This window comes from Giraffa tippelskirchi, chromosome 4 (assembly GCF_054371585.1).
Source record: "Giraffa tippelskirchi isolate mGirTip1 chromosome 4, T2T-mGirTip1v1.2.pri, whole genome shotgun sequence".
NCBI classification, from domain to species: domain Eukaryota; kingdom Metazoa; phylum Chordata; class Mammalia; order Artiodactyla; family Giraffidae; genus Giraffa; species Giraffa tippelskirchi.
In genome coordinates, this window is record NC_137278.1 from 86,375,749 (window position 1) to 86,402,776 (window position 27,028).

General features: G+C 37.1%; 1 protein-coding gene across 4 annotated transcripts in view; it reads right to left on the reverse strand.

Moving 5' to 3' along the window:
* The window catches only part of TTC27 (tetratricopeptide repeat domain 27), a 159,967-nt gene that overhangs the window by 126,789 nt on the left and 6,150 nt on the right, over window positions 1-27,028 (reverse strand). For all 4 annotated transcript variants that reach the window (XR_014082145.1, XR_014082146.1, XM_081590270.1 and 1 more), the window contains exons 4-7: window positions 22,363-22,503; window positions 17,230-17,332; window positions 4,252-4,416; window positions 1,956-2,089 (exon numbers count right to left, since the gene is read on the reverse strand). Coding sequence is in view for 2 of the 4 variants with exons in the window: in XM_081590270.1 (XP_081446396.1) it covers window positions 1,956-2,089; window positions 4,252-4,416; window positions 17,230-17,332; window positions 22,363-22,503 (543 nt within the window). In the remaining 2 variants the exon portion in view is untranslated. The remainder of the gene's footprint in view (window positions 1-1,955; window positions 2,090-4,251; window positions 4,417-17,229; window positions 17,333-22,362; window positions 22,504-27,028) is intronic.

Below are 27,028 nucleotides of genomic sequence, written 5' to 3' on the forward strand. Positions count from 1 at the left end.
TGAAAAGTTTGGTTATTAAGCAGAATTGGTGTATTTTATAATCTAACAGTATCTTTGACAAAAGGAATTAAGATCTATAACTAATCAAACAAACAAGTCTATCCTCCATCCATGAGTATAAAGCTGTTTCTATCTAATCCATACCTACATCACATAATTTATATTTTCCACCTTTAAGTGGTAATTTATGAAGATCACAAGATTATCTGAATGTATTTTATTCAAATATGAAAGATTAAATAAATTTCATATTAAATTATACATTAGTTTTATGCATTTCTCACAACAGTCATGATATTCTATTTATAACCATAGGAGATAATTTTCCATACAACTCCACATAAATACATACATACAAATATACATGTACACATAAGGAAACAATGATGGATTACTGAATTAAATTCTTGGATTGCAGAACCAAGTCTCTTTTCACTGATGCTGTGCTTCAGCCTAAACACTAGGCCTATGGTAGTTAAACTAAGCCTCAGGGAGGGACTTGGGTTACATCAGAAGCTGAAGGAGGGGTTTCCCTGGTGGTCCAGCAGTTAGGAATCTGCCTGCCAATGCAGGGCACACAGGTTCGATCCCGGGTCCAGGAAGATCCCACATGTTGAGGTGCAATTAAGCCCATGGGCCACAACTACTGAGTCCACGCACCTAAAGCCTGTGCTCTGCAACAAGAGAAGCTACCATGATGAGAAGCCTGTGCACTGCAACGAAGAGCAGTCCCCACTTGACACAACTAGAGAAAGCCCATACACAACCAGGACCCAGAGCAGCCAAAAACAAATCTTTAAAAATAAATGAATAAAAGCCAGTGTGCAAAAAAAAAAAAAAAAGCTGCAGGAGGAGGGTTTGGTATATACAAGGAGTAAAGACAGGATGGAAGCAGATACCACAGCTCCCTGACCAGCAGCCACACAGTGCTACAAACACTCCTCCAGCCATGGTTCTCCTACTGCAGGAGAGACAGGCTGTCCCTCTGTGTGGTCTCATCCCTGAGTTTCTCCATCTTTCCCTTCTTCCCTTCCTTCTTCTCTTAGAATCCATAGCTGTCCCTGCTCACCAGCCCCCAAAATATCACAAAAACAAACAGAGAACTTGGAGCAAGCCCAGGAAGTATGTTAGGTCTCATCAAAGACATTCCTCAGGACGCCTTATTGCTGCCATTCTTCTTTCCAATCTCCCTAGCCCCTACTCTTGGCATTATCTTCAGTACAGTTAGAATTGTAGTGTTCAATGCACAAAGCAAATTTGTTTACAGGCTCTGGAATGAAAAGTGGCAAAACAAGGCTTCAAAGACAGTAACATCAACCAAATTACAAGCAGAAATGTTGGTCTGGGGTCTCTGGGATAAGAAAATATAAATGCTAATGGCCTTCACAGAAGCAGATGGAAAGCCTATTGAGTGGATAAACTGACCAAAAACTGTAAATTTAAGCTACAAGAGAATGTATTACCCAAGTCAGAAACACGTACTATGGCAGAAACCAGCCCAATAGTAACAGAGCAACTGAAGACAGATCAGAAAACTGGTAAAAAGGAATTCTGATCATCCGTTTACATATTTAGAAGAAGCCGAAGAAATGTCAAGGCTCTTAATACTTGAGAATATCAACAGAAGGCAAAAAATAGGGTAGCCACTGGAAAAATTAGTTTCTACTCAGTCTGCTTTTTTCATTTTTTTCAGGGCAGTAATATATAAGTAACTACATTATTAATTCATACTTACCGAAGTCTAGAAGAAAAACAACAGTTTATCTCTGTTTGAGGATAAAAGTGGCTTTAAAATGGGTTCTGTTTTAGATTCTTTTTAACATCCAGCCACCTTGTAAAAGCTCAAGAAGGGTCCAAAAAAGCCTCTTCCCACTCCATCCGGTATTTCTACGAAACTTCCCTATGGAAACTATTAGACTTAGATGCTAATTTAAACAGCTTATGATCCTACTCACCTTGGTTAAATATTCCTGAGGAGTGGGTGCTGGAGTGAATTCACAATTTGAAAAGACAGTTCCTTCCCTTCTTACATCTAGAATAAGTTGTGCGACATAATTTTCCTGGAATCGTGTCCTTTTTCCTAAAGCACCTGAAAATAAATATATTAAATTATACTTAGTAACTTGCTAATCAGAATACCATATAATCATAAACAGTAGTACTTTCAGAGTGCTTTAGAGCTTATGAGGTATTTTCTCCATTTCAAATAAGAGAAACCTGAAGCCCAGTGATGACTTTAAAGTGACTTATAAAATTATAAAGCCAGGAAGCTATAGACCCAGAACTCAAATTTCTGCCACTAGAAATTCCCCATACTTACCTTTGCATTAAACTACCTCCCTCCTCAAAAAAGAATGCATTCAATGTCACAGGGAGAAGAAATACTCTCCTCTTCATACAACAGATGAAAAAGTGTTAAGTTCTGAAGTATAGTCTCGCTTGCTCAAGATTACATGGTTTTTAGTATCAGAGCCAGAGCTTAAAGCCAGGGTCTGCAGATTCTAAATCTCAGTCTTTCTATTACATTATCTGGCTTCATATAAGGCCAAATATTGTTTTCACTTTGTATCTGAAATAGCTAGCTGCAGAACAGCTTTAAGAGAAGAACAAGTTCTGACATCTATTCTCTGGTGAGAGTCAGATTACAAAGACCCTTGATTACAAAGACCAGTCTAAGAAGTCTGGATTTCATCCTGTGATGAGTCTGGCTCTATGTTATACAACCACTGAAACATGTTATGCTAAAAATAGCTGTTGAGATGGTCTAGCACAGCTTACTTTTTTATAGTAAGGCGAGAGGCGAGAGCTGAATGGAAAAAAATTATTATCTGATTCTCATTTTATATTTGTGAGCATATTTGTATTTTTAATCTTTTCAATCTTAACTTGGAAAAAAAATATGACAAACTAACTAGTAAATACATCAACAGTTAAAGCTGACTATGCTGAGTACCATGGTACTAGTTTTATAAATGATCCCCCCAAAAATGTCTACTAGGATCAAAACGTAATTTCTAAAACTAACTTCACCACTTATATTGAAAGTATTAGTTGCTCAGTTGTGTCTGACTCTTTACGACCCCAGAGACTGTAGCCCGCCAGGCTCCTCTGTCCATGGAATTCTCTAGGCAAGAATATTGGAGTGGGTAGCCATACTCTTGATCCACTCCAGGGATCCTTCCGACTCAGGAATGAAATTGGGGTCTCCTGCACCACAGGCTGATTCTTTATCGTCTGAGTCACCAGGAATCCATATTAAATCTAACTATATCTCAAATATAAGACTCCAACTCACACATGGCCATTGTTCCCAAAATTATAAGTTGGATATTTAATAATTTCCCCTATACAAACAATGTAATAAAAGGTGGCTAATATCCCAGACTAGGCCACTAAGTTATATCTACCTCATAACATATCTTAAGGATTTTACTGAGAGGACTACCTCAATGAGCATAGAGTTTAGGGACTAAAAACGGGCCTCAAAGATCATCTAGACCCAACCTAGAGAGGACAAACAGGTTCAATCATTTCAACATTTACAGATTGTTGTTTCAACATTCACATAGCCCAGATTCAACAGGTGTAAATGGTGTGACCAACTGCTGATGTCTAACTTTCATGAATGTTTCAATATAGAATGTCAGTATTTTTAGGCTAGGGACAAGGAGATACATTAAAAGAAAACGATGTTTCTTGTTTGTTACTCAGAAGAAACACAGATTTTAGGAAAAATTCTGTAATTTATTTGTTCTACCAACAAATGTTTACTGAGTGCCTACTATATGCCAGGCAGTATTCTAAGACAGTGAAGAAGCATCTAAACAAAACAGTCAAAAAACTTCTGTTCTTAAGGAATACAAGAAAGGCAAGATAGAAGCTACAGGTGTGTATTTACAGAAAAGGGCAATGTAAGAAGCCAAACTAAACTTGAGAATCTGGAGGGGTCCTGGGAAGCCCACAATCACAACTAAATGGGCAAAGTTCATTGTGTACTGTCTAGCGACCACACATTACCGATATGTCTAGCCAGATTAGAAAATAAGTGAGCATTTGCAGGAATAAAGAAAATATAGTTTCAATTTTGTTCTAAAACTATTAACTCTTTAAATAAAATCTCAAAAACATATTTTTGTAAAGCAACCAAGAGGACATAGATAATCAAATACCACCATAAAATACAGCCAAATCATCAATGTATATACTAGTTTTATCATAAATCAATTATCCACAAAAGGTTAAAAATCTTACCTGTCAAATCAATTTGTAATCTGCAGATGTCTTTAGCAATATTGAACTGATCTTTTGCTTTTTTATATTCATAATAATATAAAAATATATATGCACATTCCAGATGGAATTGAACAGCCAAACATCGACCTGAATCATCTACAAACAGATCCTCTAGCTTCATCACTGTAAGACAAAAGATGAGACATTGAAAAGTAGTCAGTATCTTATAATAACCTATGACAGAAAATAATTTCAAAAATGATTTATGTGTATTTGTATAATGAAATCACCTTGCTGTGCACTTGAAACATTTTAAGTCAACTATACTTCAATAAAATATATATATATTTTTTAAAAGTATGAGAATAAAAATGTATTAGTAAGTAAAACATTTAGGCCATAGTATGTGAAATACATATATTACATAGTTCCTACTCTTAAAGAATTTCAAGTCTGGAAAATGAGGAACACATACAGTAATAGTTCACAGCAAGCACTGTCTGAGCACTTACATATTCCAAGCTAGAAGCTAAGGACATTACATACAGTATCTCCTTTACTCCACACAGTCCCAAGAGATATTGTTCATGACCCTGCTCTTTCTTATTTAGAGTGTTTGTCTTAATCATGCCGCCCAAAATACGGCAATACAAGGTGATGATACAACATATCAAGTCAATCTGCAAAGAGTTAAACAACATGAAAATCTAATGAAGAGGAGGTCAGTATACAGTTTCCCACATAAAGAATGTAGAATTTCTCCCTTAAAAGGAGAAACAGATGTATATCTGGATCTATCTGAGACAATATGAGTATCAAGTAGAAAATGAGTAAGTATTGGCTTAGCAGTCATATTGTATTTTTCCAAACACCTCAGATGAAAAGATGGGAGCATAATAGCCTAATAACATGGTATCTGTAAGAAGATAACTTTCAAAATAAATATATATAATAAAGGGGCTACTGGTATACACCAAGGGGGTGTCTAACAGGTCATCTCATCCATCCCTCTACAATGTCCCTGACAAACTGACCCTCACAATGTCTCTAGTAACAGGATCAGCATTTCACAAAGCAATTCATATGAATGGAAGGATGGTGGATGACAGAAGATACACTTACAATGTCTAAAAACTGAGAATCCATTTTCTACTATTCAAGCTGAAAAGAAAGTGATATCGACTGACACCTACTCTGCTCGGCACTAGCTATTTTACATGTTGTGCCAATTCACACAATGATGTCTTTAGGGCTGACATCAACTTCATTTAACTCATGAGAAAACTGAGCTTAGTCAGCTTACTGACTAGTCACCTCGGCTTAGAAGTGGCAAAGCCAAAATCTGAATCCAAACCTGTTGGGAAGAGGGGAAGAGGGAGTTGGCAGAGCAACAACCAAGGTGTAGAGGTGATGTTGCAAAACATAATCTATACATTTTCTCACCAAGTAATCTGACAGAAACCTATAGCTAAGAAACAGACACCCTTTATCTTATCATGAAGTGAATATAAAATGAGTTTGAAAAAAACTGTTTTTTATATACTGCCAGTCCTTTAAAGAGATTCTTAACTCAAAGAAATCAAATCAAGATGTACATGTCTTACTTTAAAAGGCAGACAGGCATCCAAACACAAACTTCTCACTGTGAAAATCCTTCAGTAGATTTCCTCCATGCAAACCAAACTCAAAAAAAGCTGGATTTGGGCTCTCCTGGTGGCTCAATGGTAAAGAATCCACCTGTCAATGCAGGAGATACTGGTTCCATCCCTGATCCAGGACGATCCCACATGCTGTGGAGCAACTAAGCCTGTGCTCCACAACTACTGAGCCTGTGCTTTGAAGCTCAGGAGATGCAACTACTGAAGCCCACGTGCCCTAGAGCCTGTGCTCCACAACAAGGGAAGCCACCACAATGAGAAGTCTGCTCACCAAAACTAGAGCGTAGTCTCCGCTTGCCAGCAATGAACGAGAAAAAGCCAGCGCAGCAACGAAAACCCAGTACAGCCAAATAAATAAATAAATAAACTCTTTTTTTTAAAAAAAGAGGCAGGTGAAAGTGCAGGGAGAATAAGGTAAAAGGAAAATAGAGACAGATGGGAAACTTCTCTGAACAGACCTTGTTACAGAGTTTTGACTCTGGAATCATGTAACTATTTTACATATCAAAAAATAAATCAGAAAGAAAAAAGCAATCCCTAAAAACTGAAAACAAATGGAAAACTAAAACTCTATATATCATAAGTTGGTGACAAGAGAAAAAGTAATTGCAAATGACTTAGAGCACAGAATACATCCTTAATGTAATATACTGAAGGGACAAAGAGGGTTGCAAAGACCTCTTGAGACTTATTCAGTGGTCTTACTGTTAGTTGGCATGCTGGTGTTGCTCTGAAACTTTTTATACATGCAACAAAGCAAGTCATTACATTTATATTATTTGGTACAAGATTTTCAGTTTAAGAAAAGAAGGACACACATATAAAATCAAAGATACTGACACAATGCAAGGTTAAAATTTTTTAATCACATTATTTCTTTGCTAGTATCATACTGTTGAAATTACCCTAGTTTTTAATTAACTTTTATACCTGAAAGTCTCCATCATTATCTTTCTCTTTAAAAATTGTCTTGACTATTCTTACACACTTTTTCTTCCAGAATTAATTTGCAAGTTTTCTCTTCAAAATGTTTGTAACTGCACTAATTGTAATTTCACAATTAGCATCTTGACAATACTGATCATCCTATTCAAGACAATAGTATGCCTTTAATATTTTTTTAGTAAAGTTGTACAACTGACTTCATTTTGGTTTTGAACATTTTAAGAAATTCCTGGGTTAAATCTTTTTTTACCTTTTCTTTGAAATATAATTGACATAAAACATGCCATTAGTTTCAGGTGTACAACATAATGATTCAATATATGTATATACTGCAAAATGATCACTACAGTAAGCCTAGTTAACATCCATCACCACATATAGCTACAGTATTTTTTCTGGTGATGAGAACTTTTAAGATCCACTCTCTTAGCAACTCTCAAATATACAATACAGAATTATTCATTATAGTCACTATGCTGTATATGTAAGGTGAAATTTTTCAACAGCTTTACTGAGATGATTCATACACATACAGTCCACCAATCTGAAGTATGGGATTCAATGGCTTTTCGTATATTCCAAGAAACGTGCAACCATCACCATAGTCAACTCTAAATCATTTTTATCACCTCAAAAATAAATCCTGAACCCTTTGGCTATCATTCTCTTCCCCTCATCCCTCTCATAGCCCTAAACACCACTAATCTACTTTCTGATCCTAACTTTACCTATCCTGGACATTTCATATAAAGGAAATTTATTTATCACGTGGTCTTTCATATCTGGTTTCTATAATTTAGTATGATGTTTTCAAAGTTCACTTGTGCTGAAGTATGTATCACACTTCATTTCTGTTCATGGCTAAAAAATAGTATAATAGAAACCACTGTATGAATATACAATATTTTATTTACCCATATATCAGTTGATGGACACGTCCATCTTTTAGCTATTATGAATAATGCTGTTATAAACATTCATATACAAAGTTCTGGGTGGACCTATGTTTTCATTTCTCTTGGGTATATACACCTAGGAACTGCTGGATCATATGGTGAGTCTACACTTAACTGTTTAAGAAACTACCAAACTGTATTCCATAATGGTTACACCATGTTATATTTCACCAGCAGTGTTCCAAGTTTTCCACATCCTCAACAATATGATTATCTCACTTTTTTTAAATTACAGCCATCCATGTGGGTGTAAATTGGTATCTTATCGTATTTTTGATTCTCATCATCCTGATGACTGATATCAAATGTTTTTCATGTACTTACTTATTGGTCATTAGAATGTCTTCTCTAGATAAATATCTATTTATATCCTTTGCACATTTTTAAATTGGGTCATTTGTCTTTTATATTACTGAGTTGTCAGAGTTCTTTATATATTCTAGATACAAGTTCCTTATCAGATATATGATTTGCAAATATTTTCTCCCATTCTATGGCCTGTCTTTTCACTTTCTTGATAGTGTCTTTTGAAACACGAAAGCTTTTAAAATTTTCTGAATAGACCTTGTTACAGGTCCATAACCTTGTTATGAAGTCCAAATTTCCTATTTTTTTGTTCTTGCTGCTGATGCTTTTGGTGTCATATGTAAGAATCTACTGCCAAATCTGAGGTCATAAAGATTTACCCCTATCTTTTCTCCTAAGAGTCTTAGAGTTTTAGCTCTTACAATAGGACTCTAATCCATTTTTATTTAACTTTTCTCTACAGTGTAAGGTAAGGGTCCAATTTCATTCTTTTGCATATGGTTACCCAGCTGTCCCAGCACAGTTGCTAAAAAGACTATTCTTTTCCCACTGAAATATTTTATATGTAAAGCAAATAATTACATTAACATTGTTATGAACAAGATTTTCAGTTTAGGAAAAAGATACAAATATCAATACAAACACTTTGTAGAGTTAAATTTTCATTGGAGCTCCTTGGTCAGGGTTAGGGACTTGACAGGGATTCAACCAACATGTTTGCTAAGAACAGTCTCAAAATAGGGCCTCAGCTGGCTGCTTGCCTAAGTCTGAAACATGCGTTATGCTTTCTCAAAACCAGGCCTGGTGACTTGACCAAAGGCTCAGCCAGCATGTTTGCCAGGTCCACAGCTCACCCAGAGAGTTTGCTCAGGATCAGTCAGAGGCTAGAGTAGTGTTTGTGGGGGCTGGGGTCTCAACTGGTGTGCTCCAAAGGGCCAGGGACTCAACCAACATTCAAAAGAGCCAGGTCAAGGATTAAGTCGTGGGTTCCCCAAGGTCAGGGCCAAGGGAGCAGCCTGAACGTAGAGACACAGCTGGGAGACTGACTGTGTACAGGAAAACTGTACAAACACTTATATTGAGGTTAATGGGAGCCTGTTTTTTCACTGTCAAAGAAAGGAGTTAGAAATTGGGAAGAGAGAAGACTAAAATAATTCTGTGATATTGGATTGGAACTGGAGATGATGCAATTCATGGTTTTTAATACATAGATAAATATAGAAATAGACACAGATGTACATGTGTACTTACATATACACATACACATACTTTCCAGCTATGGCTGTTGAAAGACTTTAAAAGGAACCAGAGCTCCCTGGAGAAATTACTGATTCCAGGGCCAGAGCAAAGTAATACAAAATAAGGCTAAAGCATCTTCTTATGTCAGAAAATAAAGAAGCGCTCAAAGATATGTTGAAAGGGCACAGAAGCCAATTTGAATAAGCCTCAACTGGCCAAACAACCCACTCCAGTATTCTTGCCTGGAGAATCCTGGGGACGGCGGAGCCTGGCAGGCTGCCATTTATGGGGTCGCACAGTCGGACACGACTGCAGTGACTTAGCAGCAGCAGCAGCAGCAGCAGCAACTGGCCAAATGTGGGACATTTTGAGCACCAAATTGTAATCCATTGAATAAATTTGGAATCTGTGAGTGCACACGAATGTCAATATATAAATGCATAAATTCAAAGTTTACTGAGGAATAGGAGACTTATATGGTATCTAAGTACATCATCATACAACAGCAATTAATTATAAAGAGTAATAACCAAAAACTGGAAGCAATCAAATTTCCATCAACAGATGAAAGAACAAATTATGGTATTTCCATATAATGGTACACTACTTAGCAATTTAAAAGAATGAACTATTGTTATAGGTGACGATATGGATGATTCAAAATAATTCTGCTGAGTCAAAGAAGCCCAGCTAAACACACACACTCACAAAAAGTGTGAGACTATATGAAACCACTTTTATAAAATTCAAGGAAATGCAAACTAATATGTAGTAACAGAAAGCAGATCAGTGGTGGCCTGAGAGGCTGAAGGAGAGATCAGGAAGGGTGTAAGAGGATGGGATTCCCAACAATCACAAGGAAGTTTTGGGGAGCAAAGTATATGTTCATTATCTCAATTTTGATGATGGTTTCACTGGTGTAAATACATGTCCAAACTTTACAAATTGACATTTTAAGTATGTCATGTGTATTGTATGTCAATTATATCTCAATAAAGCTGTTTCAAAAACAAAAAAATGAAAAAAAAAAAAGTAAAGAGAAAATGGGTAACTCTAATGAAGAAGACGGACAAATACCATCTTAATCAAGTAACCAAAGTTAGTATCACCAGTAATGAGACCAAGTGAATTCGTGTACCACCTGGTAGGATGCAATGAGAATAACACAGCACAGTTCCTGTGACAGATCTATATTGAAAGACACTAAAGAGATAACGACAACTAAATGTAACACTAGGTTCTGGACTGGATCATGTTGCTATAAAGGATGCTTTGGGAACAACTGGCTAATCTTGAACAGCAGTAATTAGATATTAGTATTTAATCAATGTTAATTTCCTAATATTGGTGGTTGTATTGTGATTGTACAGGAAAATGTCTTTGTAGGAAAAACACCCTAAAATGTGCAGAAGTGATGGGGCATCAATTCAATGACTTATTTTAAATGGTTTCAGAGTAAAAAAAAAGTTCTTTGTACTAGCAACTTTTCTAGAGATTTATGTTTCAAAAAAAATTTAAGTCCAAAATATTAGCAATTAAAGAAAAAATTAAGAACATAGCTTGTCTTTCCTACACAGACTAAATTTTAGGGTTCTCACATAACCCTGGTTGATGAGTTCTTCTTTACAAAAGAATTCTAGGGGAAAAAAAAGAATGACCGAATTATAAAATCACTAGGTAAGTACTTACAATGAATAGACAGATGGTACTTTCAGAGCCAAATGCAGCATGAGTCACCTAAGTAAAAACGCCAACCAAATGGAAACTTTATAGGATCCTTGACAGCTGGATGGAGGGTGTCCATCATAAGCCATGAAGACCAAGGAGGCACACAACCACAGGAAGTGCCAGCCTACTCCAACTCATTTCCTCAAAAAAAATTTAAAAAATCCTCTTCTCCCCAACCTCCATACTTCCCAAGCGTGTCTCCACTGTCACCCTGTCTGATTTTTCCATCCTCCTCCTGCCTCTCACCCCTTTCCAACTTTCCATTCTCCACCCTACAATTCTAATCAGTATCTATTGAATTATTTTACTTGCTTAGGATTGGGCTAGATCCTACAGCAAAGTTAAGCCCTGTGCTCCCCTAAAAAGAAGATGGAAGAAGCACTAAGAAGAGAAGACACATAATCATTATTCAATATACAGTAAATCTGATTTGAAACTGGGTGGTACTGGACATAAATATCATAGGGGGAAAATCCATAAGGCTGGGATAGTTGAACAAACTTTGTCAGAAGGACTACGCCTTGAAAGATGGGTAGAATCTGGCTATAACTCCACCTCTAGACTGTAAGGGTCACAAAAGAAGGGTCCACATGTGTCTTGTTCACTGCTGTGTAAGCCTAGCACTTGTCATAGTTGGTGCTCAGTAAATATCCTAAGAGTGGGCAAATATTTAGAAACTCTCTGATGGCTGTCACCAACAAGACAGAATTCCAATTTCCTACCCACCTAGCTCCTATCAACCTCTTGCAACATCACCTGACACATAACTCCTAACACTGTCCAGCCGTTCCAAACTATTGGAAATCCCAAATACACAAAGATATCTCAAGTTTCTGTGCCTCTCTTTGTACATATAACATGCCCTTTCCAACTACCTACTGGATTGTTTCTCCTTCAATAATCAGTTCAAGTATTAGCCACTTTGCAAAGCCTTCTCTGGTCTCAAGTTTAGACTAATCACATCCTTTCTTTCATTCCTCCCTCTTTTTTTCTAACTGAAATATAGTTGATGTACAATATTATGTCAGCTTCAAGTGTACTACATAGTGATTTGACATTTGTATAACATTTGTATACATTATGAATGATCACCACGCTAGCCTAATAACCATCTGTCCCCATACAAAATTATTACAATATTGTTGACCATACTCCTTATGCTGCATTAAGTCTCCATGGCTTATTTATTTTATAACTGGAGGTTTGCCCCTCGTAATCCCCGTTATCTATATTGCCCCTCCCACCTCCCTTTCCTCTGGAAACTAGCTATTTGTTTTCTGTATCTATGAGTTGGTTTTCATTGTTCTGTTGTTTTTTAGATTCCGTATGTAAGTGAGATCACACAATTTTTGCCTTTCTCTGATTTATTTCACTCAGCATGATGCCCTAAAGGCCCATCCATATCGTCACGAATAGCAAGGCTTCATTTTTTTTACATGGCTGTCACTCCCTTCTTTTTGTGCCCTTTTCTTCTTCTTGTATTTTAGCCTCAATCCCACTGAGTACATTGATATCCCCAGCAACTACCAGTGACCAGATCACAGCAAGAAATTAAAAATCTTTTTTAAAGTAAGTATCAAATTACACAGGAAATACAAAGTCAAAAATAAAACTGAGAATAATTAAAGATTTTCCTAATTTAAAAAAATGACCTGATGAAATCAGTATGTAAAAATAATCATCCAGGGACTTCCCTGGTGTCCAGTGGCTGAGACCTCCACACTCCTAATGGAGGGGGCCTGCGGTTCAATCCCTGGTCAGGGAACTAGATCCTACATGCCGTAACTAAGACCTGGTACAGCCAAATAACAAGCAAACAAAATAAACAAACAAAAAATAAAAACAATTCAGTACTGCTGTACAAGGAGAAGAAAGGAAGGCCAAGAAAGAGCCTACAAGTCAGGTGCAACCCCTTAGACTCGAAGTGATAGTGATAACACCCTTCAGGAACTGCAAGACTGACCCCACAGATGGAAGGATAGACCTACGTACTTCTCCGTTGCTCAACACCAGTGCTACCCAATAAAACTTTCTGTGATGATATGAAATACAGCTGCACCGTCCAAAATGGTAACCATTTACCATCAAGGTGGCTTCTAAGCCCTTGAAACGGGGCTAGTGAAACTGAGACACTGAATTCTTTACTTCTTTTAATTAGCCACATTAGTGGCTAGTGGCTACTACACCGGACAGCACAGCTCTAGATAGCAGTTATGGGCAACAAACAGCAGGTTTTTTTAATTTACTAAAAGGAAGCACTCTGTAGCAATTATGGATCCCAACAAGAAAGCCCAAAGAAAGAGGAGATAACTTTTTTTGGTCACAATCTTGCAACAGATACCAGCATTAAGAAGCTGGCCTACAAAGAATCACATTATCTTACACCTGGAAAAGACTCACGGACCATCTTTACACACAAAGAAACTCTTGGTTTGGAAGTCAGACAAACTCCCTAAAGTCACACAGGGTGTGAGTGACAGAAGAGAAATTGAAAGTCAGATCTTAAAACTCTAGGTTCTGTTAATTATCTTGATTCTGATAATTTCAGAAGTATATATGTATATAAAATACCACCAATTCTACACTTTAAATGTGAGTCTTACTGTAGGTTAACTACACTCCAGAAACACTGCTAAAAAAGGGCGGCACACAAACCCACCACTACACCTTCCTATGTCAAGTCTTCAGTCCTATCTCAGAGCTGTTGCAAGGAATAAGCTAGTTAATATATTTAAAGACCTAGAACAGTGCTTGGTATGGAGTATGGACTACTGAAATGTGAACTGCATTATAATTATTAGATATTAGAATTCTGCCCTACTGACCAGTTTGGAGAAAAGTAATGGAGAGAAGAGTAAGCAGGATTTGGAGTCAGAAACTCCAGGTCATAGTTCTGGTGCTTGGACAATCTCTTCGAGTTTCAATTCTTTGGAAAATAAGTTTGCTGGACAAGATAATCTCTAATGTGTCTTTCCAAACCTCAGATTTCAGACACTGACTAGGATAAAAGTTGTAGGAATGGAAAAGAAGGATGGATGTGGAACCCTTAGGCAAGAACTGATAAGATTTAAGAACTGGCTAGATACATAGAATGATGAAAAACAGTGAGTCAACCATGAACACAAAGTTTTGAGATTTGGATAACTCAAGTTTAAATAAAAAGATGAAATAAATAAATAAAGTATGTTGACCCAACAGACATATAATTATCGTTTTAATAAATCTTTAGGTGCTCCATGGTAATGAATAATCATAACCTTCTGGGTCAAAATGTCAAACCACTATATTTAAAATGAATGCTAAAACCAAAATCTCAAAAAAAAAAACAAACAACAAAATCTCTTCTCATCAGATTATTTTAACGCTATGTTAAAAATGAAATCCCTATGGATTCATATGGATAATCAGATACTTGTGATTAGATTATTAGTATATTTATAATGACATTCATTCCAAAGTATCAAATTTATTTTTTTTTAATTTATGCATACATCAGTCACCAAGAAACTAATCTCTTGAACAACTCTTTGGATGTGGAGACAATATAAGCCTCGAGTCACAGAGCTGCCTGGAGATGTTACAGTGGAATTTCAGACAAAGTATTTTAGGCTGTTTTCTTTAACAGTGACTTCCTCATAAGCTCATCTTCAAACACCTAAACCTCAATATTACATCTCATGCGCCATATGGAACATGTTTTCAGTATCAGATGCCTCAATAAATGATTGTGTGCCCTTAAGCAGTTCTTCAGAGAATCATGGTTTCGTTAGTGTGAGATCCAAAAGAGGACCTCAGAGTGTGCTGAGGAGCAGACTTTTCAAGATTCTAACTCACTCCTTTCATAGATGTGATCAGTCCAGCATAGTTATGCTGATACTCTGATGGGCTCTATTCCACTACACTGTACTGATGTAACGTTCCTGGACAAAAATACAAAGATCACACTTGCTTATATGTCACAGATTGAAAAAAAAAAAATCTTGCCAACTTTTTGATGATTGTTCAAGGGCAACATTTCAAATATAATAGTCTTCTCTAGATACCAAACAATATTTCAGTTATAACTGAATGCTTGGTCAACATTTGGGTTAAATCCCAGAACATTTTTTTAAATAAAATTGTTTATGAAAATGTTGCAATTTAAGACCATGTGCAGACTTACTCAGTCATAGCTAAAACGGACCAATTTATGACTAGATAAAATGAAAAATGTCATTGATTAGCCTAGAACAGCAACATAAAAAATTCTTAGTTGTAAGGCAAAGCAAATGATAAGCTGAAATATACTGCAGAAAAGAACTGAGACCACTTGGGGAATGAGTCACTTAGAGTCATATTTTCCAGATATCTTAGTTAACCCTTTCTGTTTAGAGAACTATATTTTACTTCTTAGAATTCTCTCTACAACACATCAAATGGTTCTTACCTTTTAATATGGTACATTAAGAAGGTATTTTTTTTCTTTTCTTAATAATTAAAGGTCATCATTAAGAACATAAGTCACTGAGATGTGGTTAAGGTATAGACATAAATGTAGATTTACGTAATAATGGGATAAAGGGAAGAGATGTAGCTTTCCCTCTGGCAACTGCATCAAACTTGATTTCCTTTACAATAAGAGAAAGAAATAAAACTTCCAGTGACTCCTTGTGTTTTTGTTCATTTACCAATACTCCATAAAAGTATAATGAAGCATATGAAATTGTTTTATATGCTACACAGTATAACGTAATACTTATTATAATATAATACCTTTTCACAAAATTAAATAGTGGGCTGAATCCGGACGCCATCTTCTTTCAAATGCTTTCACTATCCTCTGGAAAAATCAACTTTTTTCCCCATTAGAATCAGTAATGTTCAACTTGTCCCTGGCTTTCAAAACTTTATCTGATTTCATGAACTAGAAGTTTATCCCCACTTCTCTTTCTCCCTTGCACTTTTAGTTTATGGAATGTATCTCACTTCATTTTAAAAATACGAAATGACATGAATGGGGGGAAGACTCAGTCTACAGTTTTCATTTTACTAAAAATAGAGGACAATGATGCCAGTAAATTGAGCATCAGGTCTTAATTTTCCCCAAGTCCAACTTCATATTTCATTTGAAAGAGAACTCCGTGCCTAGGCAACACTATTATGAGAAGATTCAAGATCCCATATGGTATCTGGGTAGGATTAATTTTCTCATAACTTCTATAATATTTCACTTTTTGAAAAACTCTCATACAGAAATTAACTCAGATAAAAACTGCTATCGAGATGGAGGACAAATGGAGTTCTACAATGTCTCCTCTGAAAAGTGAATGTAGAAAAGGCTCAATAGGACTTCCCTAGCGGTCCAATGCAGGGGATACAGGTTCAATCCCTGGTTCTGGAGGATTCCACATGCCTCGGGACAACTAAGCCCATGCACCACAACAGAAGCCACTGCAATGAGAAGCCTGCACAACACAACTAGAGAGTAACCCCCGCTTTCATAGTAACAAAGACTCAGTGCAGCCAAAAATGAATAAATAAAATTTAAAAAGTGTGGTTTATAAGTATTTGGTAAATTCTACATTTCTATTCTAGGCACATTTCCATATGTACATTATATATTACAACAAAAATAATGAAAAAACTATAAAAATGTCTCTATACCCACTGTCATCCTCACTAAACTTATTTTCTACCAAGTATTATTAATTAAAAAAATGAATTATTTCTTCATGTACTCAGAAGGATATAGGATAAATAATTTCCTGTTCTGCATGTAGTTTGGCACAATTTACTCCAGTTCAAATTAGTTAAGGATTATTTTCTTAATAAAGGGAGTTTAACTTGTTTCTTACAAGGTTTCTTACATTAAGAAACCAAGAAAATATTTAAATACCTTTAGGCAATTTGTAATAAAATCAAGGTAAACTCACAGAATAAATCACTTAAGTCTGTATTAATAATATAAATAACACTGATTGATTTTTTTAAAATTCAAAGACAAAAAAGAAATCCTATAATCTGACATCCTAATAATTTGTGATAGTCCAAATCCAGAAAGAGTGGAGAAACAACCTCAGACAAAGTTACCATATGCTGTCAAGCAATAAATGAAAAAGCAAAAGTCTCAGCCAAGAAAACAGAACAGAGCTACATGCTCAAAGCAGACAAAATCTGCAGCATACCTTGATTGATGCAGTCTTCAGCAAGAGCAAAAAGCTGAGGTGAGCGCTCCTCAAGCAACTGCTGGTGAATATTCACACATCTCAACGTCCACCATGGTAAGCTCTAGAAAAAGGAAATACCAATGTAAGCTGAAATAAAAGGACCCTTTTGAAAAAAATTTTATATTAACTCAAATCAACTTTTAGAATTTTTTTACATTTGTGAGATTAAATTCACTCTTCAATAAGCTTACCCACCCACGGCTACGTCTTCACTAGTAACACCAAATCCACTGCCTTGTCTTCCACGAGGACAACATCTCTCCTCCGTTCACTCAAAGCCAGTTGGGCTTCCTGATGTCATTTTCAACTTCCCATTTCCTCCTTTAAAATGCATACTGTCATCACCCGGCTCTGCTACAGCGCTCTACCAGCACCATGATCCAACACCCACCATCCCGGGAGGCCCCGCACTAGAACCTCCTGTGGGGTGATTCTTCCCCTTGTCTCAACTTCCAGCACGTGTTTCCCATCTCCCTTTGCAAACGCACCCCACCATACTCGTGTATGTCATCCTAGTTTTCAGTGTTGTCAGCCAGCTAGCCAACAAGATGAGGAACCATGTTTCACTCATCCCTGTATCCTCCTTGAAGCAATGCATGCTGTGCACGCTAGAAGGTAAGAAATAGCCCGGGTTCAGTTTATTCCTCAAACTGGGAAGAGCTCTGCCACACCCTCTTCCACGAAACCTCTTCTCCCAAAGAAGAGACTAGGGCACGCACTGGTCTCTCACTCCCCTGAACTTCCACACTGTGCCTAGAAGTTAGAACCACACTGCAGAGTTCGTGTTTTTCAAGTGTGTAAGTAGCTGGTCCTTGTAGTTTGGAGGGTGGAGACTGCGTTTTATACATTGTCTTGACTAATGCACAGGCTGAAAGCACAGTAGCCTTTTCTCAGTTCTCTGGTGCTCAGTCTTACTTTTCAACACATCCTGATTAAACAACAAGCCGATACAGAAGCATACACAGTGAAGATGTAAGTCTCTCTTCTGCTGCCTCAGCACCCTCCTCCTTCTTCAGAAAAATCCATAACAAAGGTTTATATTCCTCTAGGCTCTTCCTCTATACATATGTGTGTGTGTGCCAGTAAGAAGTATTAACTATTTTTGATAGGCTCATTAAATTACCAAGTATGATCATGCCTTGAATCATCTAAGTTAGTTATAACTATGTTACTTTGAATTATTTTGCCCAAAGGTGTGAAAATTTTTCTTTCTTTTATAGCAATACCTACTAATTGGAAATCATGCTTAATTACCAAAAGCATTTTCTGTTACTTGAATTTAATTTCTTCATTTGATCAAGGGGTAAAACTGCCTGTTTCCCTTCTAAACCGCTACACACAACTGTTGCAACAATGATAAAATCACAAATGAATTTTGACTCTATGAGAAAATTTTTTCTAATTACTAATGCTATTTCCTCAGGCCACAGAAGTAAAGGAAAGGTAGAATTATCTAATAGAAAGAAGTTTCACACCATTTTTAATTTAATTCCCTGAGTTGTTGCCTCATTTTCATTTTTTTCCTATCACTAAGCTAATGAAGTCAGTCTATATTCCAATTATCCGTCCTTATCTTCTGTCAGCAGTGAGTGAGTCAGATCTGGCAACCTATTCTTTCCTTTTCTAGACATGGGAATTAAGATAGATCCAGTCAAACAGATTGCCCTGTTAAAAAAACATACAACTTAAGGTGCTCAGCTCTTAAAAATCAGATCTATAAACTAACTCTTTAATCCAAAGTCTTCACATGGGAGAAGGGGGAGTATGAAACAAAGAAAGAAAGCATAATCTAATTTTTTTTTACTAGAAAATAAAAGTGCCTTTTTCTATCTGTCAAGAATCACTTAATAGAAAATCTGAGGCATTAATAAAAAGGAAACTTGAAGTCTTGCTTTAGACAGTTCCCAGATCCTGTCTCCTGACTAGAGCACTTATTACTTGTTCTGATTGACAAGTCATACTAGTAAATAACCTTCTAGAAGGCAGGGAGCATCAGTGTACTCAAAAGAAACCCAGTATCAACCACTTGTAAAATAATGAAACTAGAACACTTTCTAACACCATACACAAAAATAAACTCAAAATGGATTAAAGATCTAAATGTAAGACCAGAAACTATAAAACTCCTAGAGGAAAACATAGGCAAAACACTCTCCAACATAAATCACAGCAGGATCCTCCATGACCCACCTCCCAGAATATTGGAAATAAAAGCAAAAATAAACAAATGGGACCTAATTAAACTTAAAAGCTTTTGCACAACAAAGGAAACTATAAGCAAGGTGAAAAGACAGCCTTCAGAATGGGAGAAAATAATAGCAAACGAAGCAACAGACAAACAATTAATCTCAAAAATATACAAGCAACTCCTGCAGCTCAATTCCAGAAAAATAAACGACCCAATCAAAAAACGGGCCAAAGAACTAAACAGACATTTCTCCAAAGAAGACATACAGATGGCTAACAAACACATGAAAAGATGCTCAACATCACTCATTACTAGAGAAATGCAAATCAAACCACAATGAGGTATCATTTCACACCAGTCAGAATGGCTGCTATCCAAAAGTCTACAAGCAATAAATGCTGGAGAGGGTGTGGAGAAAAGGGAACCCTCTTACACTGTAGGTGGGAATGCAAACTAGTCCAGCCACTATGGAGAACAGTGTGGAGATTCCTTAAAAAACTGGGAATAGAACTGTCATATGACCCAGCAATCCCACTACTGGGCATACACACTGAGGAAACCAGAATTGAAAGAGACACGTGTACCCCAATGTTCATCGCAGCACTGTTTACAATAGCCAGGACATGGAAGCAACCTAGATGTCCATCAGCAGACGAATGGATAAGGAAGCTGTGGTACATATACACAATGGAATATTACTCAGCCATTAAAAAGAATACATTTGAATCAGTTCTATTGAGATGGATGAAACTGGAGCCCATTATTCAGAGTGAAGTAAGCCAGAAAGAAAAACACCAATACAGTATACTAATGCATATATATGGAATTTGAAAGATGGTAACGATAACCCTATATGCGAGACAGAATAAGAGACACAGATGCACAGAACAGTCTTATGGACTCTGAGGGAGAACGTGAGGGTGGGACATTCTGAGAGAATAGCATTGAAACATGTATATTATCATATGTGAAACAAAACACCATTCCAGGTTTGATGCATGAGACAAATGCTCAGGGCTGGGGCAATGGGATGACCCAGAGGGATGGGATGGGGAGGGAGGTGAGAGGGGGGTCCAGGAAGGGGAACACATGTAAACTCATGGCTGATTCATGTCAATGTATGGCAAAAACCACTACAATATTGTAAAGTAATTAGCCCCCAACTAAAATAAATAAATTTATAAAAAAAAAAAAAAAAAAAGAAACCCAGTAAATGTTTGCCAACTTAAGTCCATTTTATAAATAAGGAAACTGATATTCAGAGTAATTCACTGGCCTAAGGTCACAGAGATGGTAAGACGCTAAGCCAGACAAACTCTGGTCTGATTCCAAAGCCAAAATTCCTTTTACTCAACATTAACATGTTACTAATAATGGTCTATATACTTCACAGACTAGGGGATGGGGAAAAATCATCTTCTTTTATTGTTTCACAAAAATAAAATCATTTTTATTTTCAATAAAAAATCAACCTGATACATTCCTGCTTAATAGGCATACTGATGAAAGTTTTCTATCAAGAAAACTGTATCACTAACTCATTAATGACCATTAGTCTCACTAGAAAGAAAATGATGCCATTTAGCAACCTCATGTCTTGATGACACTTTCTTTAGGGTCAAGTACTAATCAGTCTATAAGATCATTTAACTCAAATCAACTTGGAAAAACATTTTTTTATTCAAATTAACATCACTAAAAAGATCAAAGATAAGGCTTTATATCTGCTAGTATACACCAAAACCCATCAGGTAAAAACCCTTCTGGTAAAACTGATTCCAAACCTTCTGGCTCTCATCAGAGTTGCTGAAAGTGGCATGATTCCCTTTTTACCTCTTCTTTGTCTCAACTTAAATGCTCAGGAAAATAAGCCCTTATACAGTACAGACCAAGTCCCCATTTTATCCAGAGAAATATTATTTCTTAAACTTTTTCAGCCAACACTTGAAAACTAGGAGATTTCACATAAAATTTAGATTTACTATTTCTGGTAATACAAGTTCTACATGCCTAAGTTGCAACAATCAGGATAGGAATCAGGAAGCTTCAAGCCTGTGGGTCAGAAACAGCCCTCCACCTGTTTTCCTTTAGCCCAAAACCAAGACTGGTTCTTACATTTTTGAAAGAAAGAAAAGAAAATTTTGTGACATGTGGAAAGTATATGAAATGTAAATTTCAATGTCCGTAAATAAAGCTTTATTGGTATACAGTCACACCCATTCACATATATCTGCAGCTGCTTTCACACTGCAAGGAAGATTGAAGAGTTAGCTGCACACAGTTGAGAAGTTGCAACAGAACCAACACACCTCAAGGACTTTCTTCAAGTCTCTCTTGTGGTTTTTATCACCTCCTACTGGCATGCTGCAATTCATGGGGTTGCAAAGAGTCAGACACGACTGAGCAACTGAACTGAACTGAACTACATATTAGCTTTTCTCACTAATTTATACGTACCCTAGAAAACCATACAATGGATATTGAACAAATGCTCTACTAAACCTAACCCAAATATCAATCAACGCAGGACATGAGCCAAGAAACAGTAATAGTAATTAAGATCTACTGTAAGTGCTATGCATGCTTCTGGCTACTGCTCATTATCCTTACATGAAATTCATAAAAGACTGTGATGGATGTTTCTAAACCCACTTTTAAGATTCAGAAAATGAACACTTACTTACACATATGTATACATACATACAACACATATGTACAATTCTATTAAAGAGACAATGTTTCATTTTATACTAATAAAATGGGGGAGATAAAATTAAATACCTAAGGAAGACTTAGAAAATAAATATATCAAGACATTGTCAGCATCACACCCAAAGTCTGATGCTAATCAGCACAAAAGTCACACCTGGGTCTGAATCTCCTGGCTCCTTTTCTTTCCTTACCTGAATAGCTGTCAGTTTATGTCTTATATTCACTAAGATAATTCTTGCTAATAACAGCAGGATAGGCTTCGTGGTCAGGCTGTAGATTGATTCACCATCTAGAACAAGCAGACTCAGAACAAACGCATCCAGTCCTTTGATCTGAAAAAAAAAAAAAAAATTTAAGATCAAATAATTTAGAAAAAAATTAACCTTTATGTCTTATAAGGATACATATTTTCCAGTTAATCAGCTCTGAAACACAATCATTAATCTATTACACAGCAACTGGCACGGGACCAAGTCCTAATATTATAAATGTCTTTAGAGATCTACAACTCCAGCCTGCCCTGACCAATGACCACCCATCTGCTTATACTTTAGAGGAACAAAACAATCAAGAAAATGCTACTATTGAAGAGGCACCATTATCTTACAGATTTACTTACAACAAAGTGTTTTCTCAGTAAAGCCATCCCCATGTGAAAGAATTCATATTTAACACCTACATTTCATATATGCTTCACCAGTCAGCTAATGTCATTACAAACCACAGCTGCCCCTTAATTACTATCAGGCCAAAGAACAACAAAGTCTTACATATCAGATGCTGAGGAGGCATACAATCACAGACCGACGTGAACAGAGGCTGCCCAAAACGGAGGTCTCTGAAAAATCCTTATCTCAACTGAACAGATTTTTCAGAGTGGACCAAACACTCATGTTTTTAAAATGCGGGCTGAATAATTTTGACAGTTGCCACAAAATCAGCAGCAGGAATGCTCAACATCAGGAACACAAGCTCTAAGTCACCAACACAGGATGGAGTCCTTTTACTGTTTATTAGTTTGTGGGGACAGGTAGATTTCTTTTAACTGAGCCTCAGTTTCCTCAATTATAAAATCAAATAACAGAACCTACACCTCACAGGGTTCTTGTAAGGATTGAACTATCCAAGTGATGCCAGTGCCAGGCTCAATGCTTTATCAAAACATTCAATAAAGGTACGAAAGGAACAGCCCCTTCATCATCACTGAAAAGTGTACCTGAGGAATAAAGACAATGTAAATGACCACCAGCAAACTACCAATAGAGCTTACTGCTGACTTACACTGAGGGTAGAATGAATTTTTTTTTAAAGTTCAATAATCAAGGAAGTATTCTGAAGTATTACAACTGCCTCAGTCTTAGAAAAAAACAAAACAAAAAAAGTTCAGTCCAGTCCAAAATCACACCAAAGTTAGCGTCTGAACAGAGATTACAGCCCAGATTTTCCAACTCCCAAGCCAGTATTCTTCCTACCATCTCATGCTACCTTCCCCTCAGACCTAGGCTAAGCACGAGGAAGCCCTCCAGGACAGGGCCAGGATCACTTCCAGCCTTCTGACTGGGATAACTGCATGATGGTGGTGTAAGTAACTGAGACACAGACGCAGAACAGGACCTGGTTTGGAGAAGAACCTCATCATGAATCCAGTGTGGACACGATGAGTCTGAGGTTCCCTGCAAGACCTCCAAGTGGAGGTACCAATTACACCAGCAAATCTACTGCTTAAGGACTTGAGAGAAGACACTGCCTAACATGCCCAAACTGGACCTGAAGCCTCACCGAATCATCTTGCCCTTTAGGTAGACTTAAAAATCTTTATTTCCTAACATCCCAACCAAACTGGTGAAGTACAAGACATGACTTTAAGAAAAAGAATCCTTTTTTAATCACACTGGGACAAAAAAGACATCTATCTGTTGTAGCACAAATTTAGATCATTATCTTCTAATGAAATCCTAAAGATAACAAACAGGAGACTTAACAGGGCAACAAACAGAAAATTACACAAAGAGATACTCCGTGATATACTACTTGGATCTCATTTCCTCTGATACTCAAAGTCAGAGGTTGGTTACTAAACCTCCTTCTCTGTAAGTTCTCAGAGAATGCCATTAATAGGGCAAATAATAAATAAGTAAAGGAGTGAATGCATGAATAAACAAACAAATTTCTTTTCCCAAAGTTATTTTGCATCATTATTATCAAAAAATTGAATGCTTTTCTATCTTCTGCTTAAGTGGAGCAGTCTTTATCTACTCCTGTGATCTACCACTGATATTCCAACCGAGCTCCAACCATGCTTACAGAGGTTTGGAAAAATGGCTGAGTTTTAAAGAGGACTGTTTATATTTTCAACTAAAACAGATAAAATGAAAGTTACAAGTTCCTTAGCAACAATTCCTCAGTCAAGAGAGCATAAGACATATAAAAATACTTATTAATCAGAACAGTGAAAAAAAGTCAACATATGGAAGCCTGAGATACATTTGATATAAAACCAGTTTACTAGAAGTGCAACTGTTATGTGTGAGAAGGACCTACTCAGACGCTAACCTTCAGTGCTATCCCGAGGCTGGTTAGACCAGCGGTCACACAACACTGCTAAAAGCGCCAAGGCCATCAGTTGGAGGCAGGGAAAACTAATGTGGCTTTGATGACTCTACTCCAAGACCATGAAGTATATTCACAGATATCTGTAATCACAAGAACTATGAAACATCAATCAGCACAGGAAAAAAACAACTGGAAAATACTGATATGTCACTTCCCAATTTAAAAACTTCAACTCGTTCTATCTTCCAAATTCTCAGATTGCTGGTAAAGAGTATAAACTGAATAATTCTCTCCAAGACAACCGGACACAAATAAGAAGAGCTGAACATGCTACACCCGAGAGCACAGCAACTCCATTCGTGGATACATGTCCTCAGCAGAGCTTCCCAACTCAGGCCTGGGAAGCATTTACAAGTGTGGTAAAACATCAGTCCCCTCAGCCCTCAGGGTGCCTAACTATAGCCCTAGGAAGGGGGCGGGCAGGAAAAACAGCCTCCTTCATTTAGCTCATTGCACCAAACATTATCCTTTTATAAGTTTTGCTGTGCTTGGAAACTCTTACAAATGATTCCCAGAAGATGTGTTCCCAACAGCACAGTACATAATATACTACCGAAAACGGAAACATCCCATGTGGCCATCAAGAGTAGAATACATATATAAATTGTGGTCCATTCATACAATTGGAATACTATGCAACAGGAAAAATGAGTAATTTATAATACCAAAAATATACCTCTAAGCAAAGCAAGTCACAGAACACAATTTATTTCATTTACATAAAGTTCAGTTCAGTCACTCAGTCGTGTCCAACTTTTTGCAACCCCATGAACTACAGCATCCCAGGCCTCCCTATCCATCACCAACTCCCAGAGTTTACTCAAACTCATGGTCATTGAGTTGGTGATGTCATCCAACCATCTCATCCTGTCGTCCCCTTCTCCTTTTGCCTTCAATCTTTCCCAGCATTGAGGTCTTTTTAAATGAGTCAGTTCTTCGTATCAGGTGGCCAAAGTATTGGAGTTTCAACTTCAGCATCAGTCCTTCCAATGAATATTCAGGACTGATTTCCTTCAAGATGGACTGGTTGGATCTCCTTGCTGTCCAAGGGACTCTCAAGAGTCTTCCCCAACACCACAGTTCAAAAGCATTAATTCTTCTGTGCTCAGCTTTCTCTATAGTTCAACTCTTACATCCATACCTGACCACTGGAAAAACCATAGCTTTGACAAGACGGACCTTTGTTGGCAAAGTAATATCTCTGCTTTTTAATAAGCTGTCTAGGTTGATCATAACTTTCCTTCCAAGGAGCAAGCATCTTTTAATTTCATAGCTACAGTCACCACCTACAGTGATTTTGGAGCCCCAAAAACTCAAGTCTGTCACTGTTTCCACTGTTTCCCCATCTATTTGCCATGAAGTAATGGAATCAGATACCATGATCTTAGTTTTCTGAATGTTGAGTTTTAAGCCAACTTTTTCACTCTCCTCTTTCACTTTCATCAAGAGGCTCTTTAGTTCTTCACTTTCTGCCATAAGCATGGTGTCATCTGCTTATCTGAGGTTACTGATTATTTCTCCCAGCAATCTAGATTCCAGTTTGTGCCTCATCCAGTCCAGCATTTCTCCTGATAAATAAGTTAAATAAGCTTTATTTACTTATTTATTGACTATGCCCAAGACTTTAACTGTGTGGATCACAACAAAGTGGAAAATTCTTTAAGAGATAGGAATACCAGACCACCTGATCTGCCTCTTGAGAAACCTGTATGCAGGTCAAGAAGCAACAGTTAGAACTGGACATGGAACAACAGACTGGTTCCAAATAGGAAAAGGAGTACGTCAAGGGTGTATATTGTCACCCTGCTTATTTAACTTACATAAAGTTCAGAAACTGGCAAAACTAAACAATATATTCTCTGAGGATACATACATACACAAGTGCTAAAACTGTGAAGAAAGCAATGGAATGTTAACATCAAATTCATGCGAGTGTTTCATGAGAAAGGGGGCTGGGGATGTCACCAAGAAGCACACACAGGAGACCTTCTAATTCTTTTCCAACCTTTTCCAAGTCAGAGCACATGCAGAAGATGCTATGATTTGTGGTGCACATCAGGTAGCTAGAGGAGGCCGCTAAGCCAGATGAGACCAGTTCCAAGGCTCTCCCAGCCCTGGGCCCACACAGCCACCGCAGTGGCAAAGGGGATCAACACCTAAGCAAGAGCAGTCAGAAAGTTCCATTCTCCGAGGCTGGTGATGTTCCCTCTCTCAAGCCAGGTGGTGGAAACAAAGATGTTTTAT